This window comes from Antennarius striatus, chromosome 13, assembly GCF_040054535.1.
Source record: "Antennarius striatus isolate MH-2024 chromosome 13, ASM4005453v1, whole genome shotgun sequence".
In the NCBI taxonomy this organism is placed as follows: Eukaryota; Metazoa; Chordata; class Actinopteri; order Lophiiformes; family Antennariidae; genus Antennarius; species Antennarius striatus.
The window spans coordinates 17,274,961-17,289,027 of record NC_090788.1 but is presented as its reverse complement, the minus strand read 5'-3'; the positions used below and the strand labels follow the sequence as shown (position 1 = coordinate 17,289,027).

At 40.3% G+C, this 14,067-nt stretch overlaps 1 protein-coding gene and 1 long non-coding RNA gene across 2 annotated transcripts; one reads left to right on the top strand and one right to left on the bottom strand.

The window, feature by feature from the left end:
• The first annotated feature begins 167 nt into the window (after positions 1–167).
• si:dkey-5g14.1 (lysosomal proton-coupled steroid conjugate and bile acid symporter SLC46A3) lies at positions 168–5,466 on the top strand. The gene is made up of 6 exons (XM_068331409.1): positions 168–254; positions 461–676; positions 1,628–2,510; positions 2,815–2,898; positions 3,216–3,372; positions 3,759–5,466. Exons 2-6 carry the CDS (start codon positions 485–487, stop codon positions 3,874–3,876), a joined length of 1,434 nt encoding a protein of 477 aa, XP_068187510.1. The 5' UTR covers positions 168–254; positions 461–484; the 3' UTR covers positions 3,877–5,466.
• Positions 5,467–6,497: 1,031 nt separating this feature from the next.
• LOC137605696 (uncharacterized) lies at positions 6,498–13,493 on the bottom strand. Its single transcript, XR_011037773.1, has 4 exons — positions 13,356–13,493; positions 8,699–8,749; positions 8,432–8,549; positions 6,498–6,734 (listed from the first exon to the last, which is right to left on the bottom strand). It is a non-coding gene; the product is annotated as an uncharacterized lncRNA (long non-coding RNA).
• Positions 13,494–14,067: the final 574 nt, after the last annotated feature.

The window sequence follows — 14,067 nt, the reverse complement described above, 5'->3', positions numbered from 1 at the left end:
AAATTAGGTTTATATACAACCTATTACCAAAAGCCACGGAGTGTTCCCATCCGCTTTCACTACTAACAGACAGTTACTTCATCGAATGAATGCAGCCGTGAGACTTTGTTGTCCAATCATATTTGAAAAGGGGTGGGACTTCATTAGAACACCGCGCTCCTCGGTATAAATAGAGATGTACAGCTGTCCTTGTAAACAATGTCTTCCAGGACTCTTAAACTAATCGAATTGGAGCTGCGGCGATTGTGTAAAAGGTAGGTGTTTTTCTACATGTGGATGACAATGTAACAATGAAAAAAAGTAAAGAAAGTTATCAAGACTGTTCTTTTTCTCATTGTTTTGAAATGGCTAGACTAGCTACCCATAAACGACGTGTGTAGCACAGTTATTATTGTGTATTAGACTCAGTCTTCATAGTTCATTACAAATTTTAATTGCATTCTCTAATTGTCTTTTTCAGGGAATCCTGCAGCTGTCCCTCAAAATGAGGGGACTTTTCCTCGTGGAGCCCGTTGTTGCTTTATATGCTTTCTCCGCGTTTCTCACGTTTCCCCTCCTGCAGCAGTACATCTACCGGAGAATTTGGGAGCAAGTGACAAACACCTCATATCCGATCTCTGGCAACACCTCCAGATGTGACACCAACAGCAGCAGCAACCATTCACACTTCAGCGAGGTCAGTATGAAATCATTGGACAAAGATGTTCGTGTGCACAAGGATTAGCATTTAAATGAACTTAAAGAACTTTTCCAGTGTACACTTCTGTTACAGTTTTAGTTAACAAGTACTAAACCTTTGTAATGACAATCACATTATAAGCACTGTTTGAAAGTCATTTTACACAGACAGACAAAAAAAAACCCTCTACTGTCACTGCAATTGAATCGTTTTTGCATGAAAAAGATGATTTATTTGATGAAGTGAAGTGTATCCATAAAGTATTATGTAGCTGTAACTGATCACATCAATGCACATCAACTAGTTTTTGTGTAAATAACTGTGTTTGTCTTTAACATTCATTCCAATGGTTCAGTGTAAAATCTTCTGTAACCCGTTCAGATACCGTATTGCAACACGTCTCACTTGAAGGAACTGATTTAGCTTATCTTTGCTATATGATCATGTGCAGTGAGGCATGTGATTAAACTTTACTGCTCTGAATTTGTACAGGTACATACTGACATGCTCACATACATACATACATATCTTCACCTCTCAGGAAAATGCCTTTTATGTTAGAGCAAACAATCACTTATTACTTCACACAGCAATTCAGTCTGCTATGTCTTAAGTTAATTTAAAAAAATCCAATGATATTTCTATTTTTATTTGTGTAGTCATTAATCAATAATGGAACTTAATAAGGAAGTAAAAGTGAGGCGTCACTGCTGCACCTGCGGCTCTATAAAAAGCTTTGCACCTGTGTTCTTTGACAAAGAAAAACTCACATGCAATGTTTCCAAAATGCATGCATGTTGATATCCTGACATTAGATGTTTAGTATCTCTTTTTCACACGTTGTTTGCTGATCGTTACCAACTCCTAGGCCAGTAGTTACAACCGACAGTCCTGTGTGACATCACATCTAATCCTAGACTTTTTGTGTTCTCTCTTCTGTGTTTCCAGGAGGTACAGAGGCAGGCATCGCTCTTCTCCCTCTACTCGGAGGTGTTCACTGCAGTCCCCTCTATGATTGTCACTATCATGCTTGTGGCTTATAGTGACCGGGGAGGGCGCAAGATCACAATCATCCTGCCTTTGATCGGCACGACGCTCTTCACCTTGTCGTTCCTCATGGTGTCCTACTTTAGGCTGAACATTTATTTGCTCATTGTTTTCTCGGTCATCAATTCTCTGTTTGGAGGCATTGGCACATTTATGGGGGGGTGCTTCGCCTACGTAGCAGACTTGTGTGAGGACGATCGGCAGAAGACACTGCGCTTAGCTGGGGTGGACATGATGATCGGCCTTCTGTCTGGGGTGGGCTCGGTATTAACAGGACCCTTTCTTAAACATGCAGGCTTCAACTGGCCTCTTGTGACATCTGTGTTGTGCCAGTGTGTGGTCCTGCTCTATGCGACTTTCATCCTGGAAGAGACTGTGAAGAAGGTTCCTGCTGATGCCGTCAATCTGGACGGTTCCCCTAAAAGCTCCGCCTTGAAACAGATGATCTTTGGGATTTATCAGATGTTTAGACGGGCCGACAAGAGGTCCAGAACCCGTCTGTTACTCCTGCTTCTCATCATCAGCAGCTTCTTTTTCGCCTTCTTCGGTGGAACGTCCACGTTAACACTTTTTGAACTCAGTGAGCCACTGTGCTGGGATGAAGTTTTGATTGGCTACGGTGCAGGACTGTCCGCCACTGTGTTCCTGACCAGTTTTTTGGGAATATCTGCTTTTACATACTGCGGTGTTCCACAGCTGATTATTATCATGATTGGGATTCTGTCTGTCACATCAGCCATGATTGTGTTGGCATTTACAAAGACAACTTTAATGGTGTTTATAGGTGAGAGAAGTCTTCATGATAAATGGACTGTTTTATATGGTCATTTACAGTATATTAAGAGGACAGTATATGACACATTTTATTTGATTATTGCACTCTAAACTAATAAAACAATATAATTATGACAGCGAGATTATATTGTTTGTTAAATTGTCAAATGACAGTTTTTCCAATAGTCATTAAATATTATAGCATAAAAATCCTTAAATAATTTGCTTTACAACTACAAAATAATATTTGACTTTGTGTTATATATTTACCATCCCTACTTTATAATACGTCCTCTGTTATTTGCTTACAACAGCAAGAGTGTTGGTGTTACTGGCTGTCATGCCTTTCCCGATGCTGCGGTCCATGATGTCAAGTATCATCTCTAAGTCTGAGCAGGGTGAGTGATTTCTGGGCTTCACAGGTGTGTGTGTGTGTGTGTGTGTGTGTGTGTGTGTGTGTGTGTGTGTGTGTGTGTGTGTGTGTGTGTGTGTGTGTGTGTGTGTGGTGTTTGGGTGTGTGTGTTTGTGTGTGAGATGCTAGAGGCCAGTGAAGCATCGTGAGGCTCAGTAACCTCAGGACACACTTAAAATAACAGCGCCTATGTTTGCTGCAGCGAAGGGGGTTTTATTGACTAACCTGCTTCAAGGTTTATCCTGTTCTTGGTCACTCTATGGTTAAAGGTTGCTTCTCCTCTCTCCTATGTGTGTTTCACAGGAGCCCTCTTTGCCTGTGTTTCTTTCCTGGAGAATTTAACTTCCAACATATCAAACGCAATCTTCAACAGTGTGTATTCTGCTACCGTGGCATGGTACCCCGGCTTCGTCTTTGCATTGTCTGCAGGACTCTGTGCTGTTCCGTTGTTTGCCCTAGGGTAAGTACTGTAAATGTGGTTATATTCATTTAGGTGGCACACCATTGTGCCGGTTTTTGATGTGGTCTAAGTGGTACACAATTTTTCATTCAAAATTTTTACCAAATGCATTTGTTCACCATGCAGTAAAAAAAAAGAGCCATTCTGCTTCAGGTTCCCTGAGTTTGCAAAGTGCTGCTGCTTAGTCAGTTTGTGTCACATGTTCTGCTTATTATGCTGTACAGTCAGTGGTTTTAACATAACACAGTTGGTTCAGCACACACAGTATTACAGCCAGAAACAACATTTTCTAATGTTTTGAATGTTCTCACTTCATTAACCCTTGGAATTGTATGGACTCTTAGGCAATCAAGTTACTGAAGCCATCCTGTGTGTCCACATTTTAGGGTGGTGGGGCTGATAGGAGTGGATGTTGCCCAACAGGAGGAAATAACTGAGCCGGTCATCTCAGGGGAGGAGGAGGCGGTTCGAAATGAGAAGGACAGCAGTCCTCTTTTCAGCTGAGGAACATCGTCACCAAACCATACCAGATTCTTTCGGTGTTTCTTCATGCATATTTTTCTCAGGGTACCTCTATGACTGGTGTCATTCTCATAAGCTAATGATGCAAGTTCCATATGATGAAGCTTGTTTTGCTTGGGAACTTTGTAGTGGAACATTAAATGGATTAATTTACAGCTCCATCTCTAAGGATACAGGGAAGCGTTCATATTTATACCTCAAAATAACCTCACTGTGCAATTCATTCACATTCAGAAGGATTGTAATGTAATATGATTTGCATTTTTAACAGTAGAATTTCAGTTTCAGTAGTATAATTGATTTCTGTCAGGATGGATTGTAAGTCAAACATTTTCTACAATTTTTGTTTTATCATAGAGATCATAAGGGAAGAAAATCACACTTATTATTAATTAATAATATTAATTTAACTTATGAATAGTTAATTGTCATTCGTTCATTCATTCATTTTCCGAACCGCTTCTTTGCGCTTCCGTGGGTAACGAGCTGCTGGAACCTATCCCAGCGGTATGAGGAGGGAGACGCTCCAGACACGCCGCCAGCACATCACAGATGTGTACAACAAATGTAATTAAAATACAATGAAATTGTACAATTTTTTTTCTTATGGTGGCTTTGCAATACATTTTATTTGTTCTTTGAGAAGATCTTGCTCTGATCTTTGAATATGTAACTGCATCAATGTTTAATTTTGGTTTATTGCTGTTTTAATTGTGTATTTCTGTTTTTTATTCTTTAAGAAATGCAATTAATCTTGACCTTCAGTCACAAAGATTATGAAAAACTATAAGTTTGAGATGTCTATAATTGAGTTTTGAATTTCGTAAAATGAAAAAACACCGAACAGGCCTTAAATTATGAAAACCTTGAGTATGAAGGATCTGCATGAATCTAGAATCATCTTTCTCAGGAATCTCGAAGTGCGAATAATATGTCAAACCAAACTTCAGGCTTGTATGGGGATTCAGGGACAAAGTCCAGACAAACAGGTTTGTCTGAGTCTCAGATTGTGAGATCCCCACGTTTCCAGTAGGGGATCTCACAATCAGAGGAAGTGAAACCATACTGCATTTTACTCTTATTATTAGATTTGTACTTTTCATGTATCAGAAATGTAGCAAGAATGTGTGAATACATTAGCATCTAAGCCTGAAACTGAACATGACAGATTCATCCTATTGGCATTTGGTGGGTCAGGATAAGTTACTATAAAACATTGGGTGCTGGTTTGTACCATTTTTTGAATTTCTCTTTGAAGTTTTGAGTGTTTTGGGTTTTGATTATTTTGTGAATGTATAGACATTATAGAAGCATATTCTGATATAATTATGCAAAGGGAAAGAATGAACAGCTTCAAATTCCATTGCTTCCCGGCTTCAGTGACACTGTCATCTGTGGCGTCACCACTAGGTGTCACTCTGGTCATTCTTACAGACATTCCGAGGTTTCATCCAGTGCCATCAACCAGCGTTAGGCATGTCAAGGAAATAAGACATGGGAAGAAAAAAATGAAAACATCTGTCTTTTTACACATTTATAATGTCTTAAAATTAAATAACATAACTGCAGTTCTTGATTATTTGTACACCCTCCTGTGGATCACACATACTTGTTTGTACTCTACATGTCCTGTAGAAGGAGCCACTGAGTTTCCCAGTAACAAACTAAATTGTGTACAGCTGAATTCTATGGTCTGATAACTGTTTAGAAACTGTCTCCACACGTTCATGGAATCTGTCATAAGCCATAATAGTTTCTGAGCATCAATGCTTGTGATATGACATTGGTGACAAGTTCTTGAACAGATTTAATTTGGAAAAAGCAGCTCCTTATATCCTCCAGTGTTGAACCCACACAGAATGTTTTTTTTTAACTTGATGTTCATATACTTAAGTTAATCTAGTTGATTTCTGTGCATTGTTGTTCCCCACATCCTGTCTCCCACCTTTAATGGCAAAGGGATGTCATTTTGCATATATTCTCGTGTGTAAAAACCGATTTTTGTTCAGTCTGCCTTGTAGAAAATCGTGGCAAGCATGCAAACAGTGTGTTTTATCACTGATGAATGGACAACAGAAATTTTGGCTGGGGTCCCAACAGATTGCACGCTTTAGTTACTGGACTGCTGGAGCAGTGTGGAAAAAGACAAGCATGCAACCACTGTCTGCTATCACAAAAGATTAATGAGATGATGGCGACAACACTCCAAGGAATCTGCACTGGATATGTCACATAAAATCAGATTAGACTCAGTTTACATGTGATGCACCATGGGTATATTTATCAGCTCAGGCTAAGTGGGGTTTGTATGTTGGAACTTTTAAATTGTGCCTCCCGTCTATCGATTAGATGAAGATGTTATGATTAGATGTTAGAGAAGCGACTCCTTGAGAGAAACAACCTGGATGCACATGTTTTAAATTTGTCTGTGTGAAATAGAAAACTTGTAGCCTTGTAGAACACATTGCTTTTAAGAGAAACACAATCCGGCTGCTTTAGAACATTAAGTGGAAACAAGAAAATTTATTTTCTCTTTGATAACATTCTTACATGGTTTATCACTTTGAATGGGCTTCATTCACAAAAATCCAAATGATGTTTGATTATAATGCGTTACTGTCTAATTTTTACCCCTTAGGTTCTGAGAAATGGGACTGAAGCTTGATTGTGAACCAGAACTGACGTTATTTTGGAATAAGCTCCTCGGTGCTCGAGGTCACATGACTGATCTCCTCAGGAAGGGCTCATCTGGCATTCAGCATTCATGTTGAATTGCAGACTAAGGTGTGATGAATGGTGACAGTTCTCCCTGGTGATGGGTTTTTTAGTCGCTTCGATATCTGAAAAGGTGGCAAGTGATCAAGTTTTTAGTTTTAGGTTTCCAAATGATTTCAATCATCAGTACGATCCTCTGTGCCGCAGCACATCACATCCTTGATAGCTTCATCTCTGATGTGGATCCAGTATCTTCTCAGCAGACCTCTCTTTATTTTAACCTTCTGTTGCCTGTTCACAATAATATCAAAACCATTTGAGGTGGCTTGTGCGTCGAGACTAAGCTGGTCAGGAGGGGAAGATCTCATATATCGTGGTTTGATCATCGGAGGATGATTTGATCACGCGAGGATCCACCGTATTTCAATTTATTTCACTTTCACATAATTTTTCATGGCTCAAAGGCACATGGAATTAACTATAACACTGACAGTTACCATAAATGTGGGTTGATTTTGATATGCAACCAGATTATTTCCTTTCTTGATCTTCCTTTACATTGGAGCCAAAAGCTGATTCTGAGCTGTTTCCATCACATCATTTACTTTGACACACACAGAAACACTCTGATACAGGTCTATCTAGATATTGTGTTCAAATACAGCTTTAACAGTCCCCTCAAAGGTGTGTTATGACCTTCATGCTTGCATGTTGTTCTCTGAATTCTTAATAAGGCCAGAGTTTGTCGTTTACAGTCCCACCACCAGCACTATGTAATAACTGCACTTGCCAGGATTTCTTAGGAGGTAATGAACAGATTTTTTTGGTGCAACAATCCATTAGATTTTGGTGGTGAGCCAGTTCATCAGGCAATGCAGTCCCTTTGTCCCCCTTTTTTTAAAAAGGAAATAAAGGACTGTAATTGCCTCACCGTTGCAGCATGAGGCAATTACAAGATTTTTTGGAATTACAATTACCGGTACACATCTATAGCAAAAGTGTGAGCTAAATCCCAGATAGTCCAGACCTGGCAAACCAGAAAGTTCAAATCTTTAGAACTCACAGGGTGGTACTCTGAGACTTCAAATAATAACACTCCATAATAACACCGACAACTAAGATTCAGTTTGGTGTCAACTTTGCTATCACTACCAATGTGATTCCAAATTCTTGGGGCAGGTTTTCAGTCAAATTGGGAAGTTATATAGTAACATATATACATTGTGTTTGCACTCTTAACGAAGGAGCAGGGTTTTAGTGTGCATGCAGATCCTCACCTCCACCTCACAGAGATTTAGTCAGGATGGATTGTTCTACTCTTGTTATCAGCTGGAGGTCATTCATAGTTTCATTTCCCGTCTGTCTCTTTTTTTCTTCTGCACAGGTCACAATGCTGGTGATCTCCTGCTGGCAGGCCTGTCTGCAGATATTGTGTGTTTGTTGAGGATGTTTTTGCTCATGCTGTGATCGCCCAGCGTTTCCTTTGTGATATCTGTGTGTTCCTGGTTATGTGTTTGCTTATCTGAATTCTAGGAGTTCTGTCCCTGAACCATAATTACCTCCATTCCCCACTGTTTCTCCTCTAAGATAGGTTTTTATCACTTGTCCTAAATGAAACTTCCCATCTGTTGACCTTAAATACCCACACATGGTTGACCCTCTTTGATTTGATGTCTTTTACTTGTCCTGACTGCCAAATATAAATTACCCTGTCGGTCCTGCTACTTCCCATCTCCACATCTTCCTTATTTTCCCTTCACTACTTCACTTAAGAGAACTGACGGGCTCTTTTAAATGTTTCAAACATAGATTTGTAGCTCACCATTACTGGCACACGACTCAACCACAGACCTTTCCTCCCTTCGTCGCCATCTCCAACTGTGTCTCAGACTCCAGAAGTGGTTTTAAAGTTGGATCCTCACCTCCACCACTCGTCATGTCTACACACACACAAACACCCACACCCACACACACACACACAGACACCCACACACACACACACACACACACGGTTGTTGTATGGCGATGCCAGTGTGCTGAGACCAAAACATTACACTAAAGTGTGTAACATTTGTGTTTCTATCTTTACCCATTTTGACTGATGGTGAGTCTCAATCCTCAAGGATGGCGACCCCCACATCTGAAACAACCAAAGGTCAGTGTGCCAATCAATACTCTGTTAGCCTCGTTCTGCTTCAGTGCATCAGACCAATCAGGCGGCTGCATGGATTGGTTGAAGAAAAAAACAGAAGGCTTGATCAAGAGTGATTAATGGGCCACATTCAGCATCTTTTAAGGAGTTGGAGTGAGCATTACTGAATCTTCTGGCACCATAACTGCTGAACCTATCTTTGTCGTGACTTCTCTGTAGTTATCTTCCTCAGATCTCCAGTTTCTCACCCTGCCAAAAAGAATGACACTCTTTCCGATGGCATGCTATCCACTGGGAGATATGTCACACACTGATTGTAGCCTTTTTTATTTATTTATTGGAACCAGGGAATAGTCGGGCTGAGGTGACTCATGTGTCTGTGGTATTCAATTTTCCTTGTGATGGTTTTATTGTCTCTTTGGGTATATTAACATTTACATGTGTCTTCAGTGGGTTCACACTAATTGCCCTTTGTTGGGGCGTACTCTTAAACACACACAATAACCCTCCCAGCGTCACCATGAGAGAGGTATCTTTGGTCAGACTGGAAGCGTCCTCTTTCACTCTGACATTACAGGAACCACAGAGCCAGTAAATCTTCTGTTTAGCCACAATGGCAAACAGTAACCCAGCACGCTGTGGAGTGATGTGTGAGCACACAGTCACATCTGTATTTATCAGATTCCCCGACCCAACCCATGCCTCTGTTTTTTTGAACTGAACTCTTTTTACAGCCTGCAGTTGGCTTTGCCTGCTTTTCCCTGGTCTATTAATAGACCTTTTCATTTCGGTTTGCATGTGGTTTCCAGTGTTCACGAGCATCAGGTTTCTGATTACCTCTTTGGAGTGTCAGTTACACAAAAAAAGTTCCAAATCAAGTAGCGCAGGGGATGTGAAGTCATGATTCTGCAGATAACCAGATGTCTGTCATGCGTCTCTGAACCATGTTGAACCATAAATGGATAAACTGTTTTTGGACGTGTATTAAATAAAGGATAAGTAGCATTCTTAAAATTGTTATTAATGTCCAAAAACCTAATGATAACACACAAATCAACAATGTGTTTGCATCTCAACGTTTTCTGACATGTAAACAAAACTCTTCACAAGAACTCAAAACTGGTACATCCAAAAACTGTGTTTGTGTGTGTGATTTCATTTGTACACAGGATAATGTTTTGAACTGTTTTCAGTAATATTTGGTGGAAAACCCTGCCTTGGGGAGGGGAAGAGCTGAGACTTTTCCAGCGTGGCAAATATCGATGTTCCATCAAGAAGCAGGAAGCTACATCTCCACTGTCCTGTGGTTCAGCCCAAAATAACACCTAGAAACAGCAGAAATAATATTTTATACCTTGGTGTGCTCCTACATTGATATTCTTGAGCTGAAATTGGTTCACAAAATCCACAACACCTCAGTGTGGAAGTTGAGGTTGAGTGGCTATGAACTGAAAGTGGAGCGATGATCAGTGGTAAATATTACGACCTGACAGGGGTAATAGGGCTGATCTGAGTTCCACAGCATCCTCCAGAATCTTTCTAAGAAGGAGCTGTTATGTGTTTGAGGGTCTGACTCTGACTGAATAAAATATAACTGGTTTGTTTACGGTACTTGAAAAAATAATTTGATGGCCCACATGAACACTAGAATGACTTCACTGGCAGTACTTCAGGGTTTCAATTATTGCTATATTGTTATTTTCATAAAACCACAAAAGCTCAGTTTTATGTTAAGCTTTCCCCAGCCAACCATCGTTGGCCGGAAGCGCTCTGTCACTGAACCTTAAACATTATTTGTTTTGCTTTCATTTATCTGAATTAGTGAATCCTTCCATGTTCAACAATGGAGGCACATGATACATCTGGACCAAGGCTTAATTAAGTCAGTTATTCGAGATAGATTTGTGTTTTTTTGGGCGACCTGGCATGATGAACCCAAACAGAGGACAGGAAGTCTCTGTCATAAACGGTGCAGCAGTAGTTGAGATGAGTCAGGGTTGGGATCGAAGGGATAATATGCTCAATTTATTACCCTTGAAACCCCAAGGGCATCCTCCCTCTCTACTTTCTTTCTCTCAAACAGCCAGACATTTCTCTGGGGGAGTGGGAGGTGAGGGCTCTACAGAATGAGGTTAGAACGACATCTTTTAGCCTTTCATTGTTCTGATTGTCACATCACACAAGGAAGGCCTGGAACAAAACCCCGTCTGAGTGTTTAAACCTCCGTAGCAGCAGCAGATATTCTTTTCACTGCAGGGAAAGTCTCAGGACACAGGGAGTATCCTGAGGGTGGTGTTGCCCTCATTTTTTCAGTGGTCTCCTCCTCCAGCTGTTTAAACTTATTTGTGTCTACTGGAACACTACGGAACATCTGTCTAATATCTGTCGGTAATTGATGTCAGCCGTGTGAGTGATATCAGAGATAGCACAAATATACACAACACATGCAGACAAGCCGACATGTGGACATGATAGCATCATTGGCTGACAGCTCCACGGTTCAAGCTCTTAATTTGACACATTTACAGTCTTTGGAGTTTCATTTCATGGAAACCTGTACTTTCCGTATCTGTATGGATGAGATCGATCTTCTTGCCCTTTAAAGGTGCGTAAAAAATGTTACCTCACCATGAAGTGGATTAGCTGCAGGGTGAAAGACAAGTTTCAATCAAAGTTGTTGCAGTTGGTCATGTGAGAGTATATTATATATTTGGAAACTTAAGATTTAGGTCATGGAACCAAAAATAAAGCCAAGACAAATTTCTAATTATTTCCAATCACTTTGATTGTTTTACTTACACAAACAAACCTGCAGTCTTAACCATAACTTTAAAATAAAGTCATTTAGGCTGCTTAGACAAAATCTGTCTGAATGTTATTTTACTTCCTGAGATGTAATCAAAGCTGACCCATTACAGCCATTCACATACTCCTGCCATAACTATCTGCAGTCTCCACTACCATATGTGGTGTGCATAGGTCACTAATTTCTATGAGATCATGGTAAAGATTTAGACTTTGGGCATTGGTTTGTTAATCTGGTGCATTTTCTTTATTATAATCCTGATTCCATTTCAATAGCAACATGCAAACTATTCTTTAAAATGAATACACTTTTCGAGATGTTGGCTGTTAAATGAAATCCAACCCTGGGATCTGGATTGTGAGTCCTTTCGGCAAAGGAAAATGTCAGGTGAAGCTCTGTCCCTTTTTTGGAAAATAGATAATAAATATAACAGGTCACAACAATGAGAGGAGCAACATCAATTCACATTAATGTTCTGTGTCAAATTGTACCCATGATAACAAAAAAATATATAATTAATCTGTTTTGCAGCCATGAATGCTCACTGCAATATAAACTACATGTCCACACAGTCACCAGTGTTCCACTTGATGTCGTCTTCAGTCCAGATGATCCAGAGCTACAGAGATGACAGCTCACATTTCACTCAGAGGAAACCACTGGTCAAATAATAATCTATGTAAGTTTTCCAGGGCTAAGTATGGCCAAACAACAGCTTCAAGAATATTCCATACCACCACAGAAACCAACACACATGCAGCCTCACACATAAACCAAGATAGCAACACCAACACAAGTATGCATTGAAACACACACCCTCTTTTTTTGCAGCTTTTCTCACTTTCTTTATGTTTCAGCATTGAGAGCAATATCTTTCTTTTCCTTCCATAAGATAAAAAGGGGTTGAGGGCTATAAATTCACTGCACCTGGAAGGCATTTCTCCTGGATTTCAGCATGCTAACTGCCACACCAGGGGGTGAAACCAGATGTTTAAGCAACACAATCAAATCCTTTTATTCCACCAAACACTCTGATAGAATGGAAACAACCTCTATTAATCAAGCCATAGAGCCAAATCATTAATTATAATTTTTTTAAAAAAATAAATAGCGCTCTGAAAGAAGAAAAAGGATCTTTTGCTGCTTTAAAGTATAGTATAAGCCAGCTCCTCATCAGTTTTAAACTTTACATGTGTTGCCATTTTAATAGCAAACTGAAGCCAGATTTTCAGATTTTTTGTGATATAGCTTGCATGTCTCGGACTGTGAGGTGAAGCAACTGTGCAGAAAGGGGCGGCTAATCTTCATTTGACCATATTGATTATGTTTTTATCACCCTGTCCTGATTATAAACATCTTTGTGCTGCTTTAAACGTAGGTAGTGAAATACAAATACAAAAAAAAACACACTTTTTAAAGAAAAGACTTCTGCTCTGTCCCATTGCATGAGAAACTTTCACTATTCAGTACTTGCATCATGCCAAACTCACACCTAGTCAAAAAAAAGGCATTTTATGCTTTCTTCCCCCAAATCCTTTTTGCTTCACTGTTACAGTTTATAGAAAGTGTTTTCCACAAGCATTGCACTTCAAAAATAAATTCACATTCACTGACACATGGAAGTAACATAAATCTCAACCAGTGAATTCCTTAAAATCTCATTTCTATTTTAACACCAACTCAAACCATTATCCCATTTTCTCCATGTTTTATTGGAATTGGCTCATTTGTAGCTGAATCGTGACTCGACCAGGGGTGATGCTTCAGAACGGTGGTGCAAATCCTCACCTGCAGCCGTCCTGAGTGGGGTTTTCCTGTTTTTTCTGTGCCAGTGTGGGTTCCTTGTGGTTACTCCTGCTTCAAACCAAACACATACAGTATAGCTGAAGCGATGGCTCTGCATTGCCTGCAGCCAAACCCCCTCCCTCAGTAAGCCTGCAAGCATAATGGATGGATAGCTTAACCAATAAGAATGTCATCACAGACATGACCTTTCCAGAATTTCTCTCAGCACACTCATCACAGGTCACTGCGCTTTCATTGAGGAAGTTTTGTGAACGGACGTGACCTTTGAAGTAAACCAAGGAGTGGGTTTCACAGGCGGCGGGGAGCTTTAGGCAGCGGTTTGAACTTTGATGAGGTCTGCTACCGCCCTCTGTATTTTAAGGAAAGAAGGCTGCGCCAAGCACTCCGCCAGAGTATACACTGCATCAAGAGCACATCCTAAACACAGTTTTAGTAAATTGTAGCCTGCATTCAAAGCTCTTTAAAAAGCTAACACTTTCTTTGATGCCATTCAGTTGACAGCAGACCACATGCCGACGTATAATGCTTGTACGTGCAGTGGATTGAGGTCAGCTGAGGTCAGCACCGCCGGTGTAGGATATCCTGTTGATGTCACTCGTAGGATGAGGACGGCGTTGAAGGAGGGAAGACAGCTGGAGCTGCTCAGTGTGCCACTTCAGTCCTGATGTTTTTGCTCCGGCATCAAATAAATTGT

What these genes read in the sequence shown, in the direction of transcription:
- si:dkey-5g14.1 (XM_068331409.1), top strand. Translation starts at nt 485, where the DNA reads ATGAGGGGACTTTTCCTCGTGGAGCCCGTTGTTGCTTTATATGCTTTC. An exon ending in AACTTTAATGGTGTTTATAG is followed by an intron (nt 2,511 to 2,814) that starts GTGAGAGAAGTC and finishes TGCTTACAACAG; the next exon opens with CAAGAGTGTTGGTGTTACTG. An exon ending in GTTCCGTTGTTTGCCCTAGG is followed by an intron (nt 3,373 to 3,758) that starts GTAAGTACTGTA and finishes TCCACATTTTAG; the next exon opens with GGTGGTGGGGCTGATAGGAG.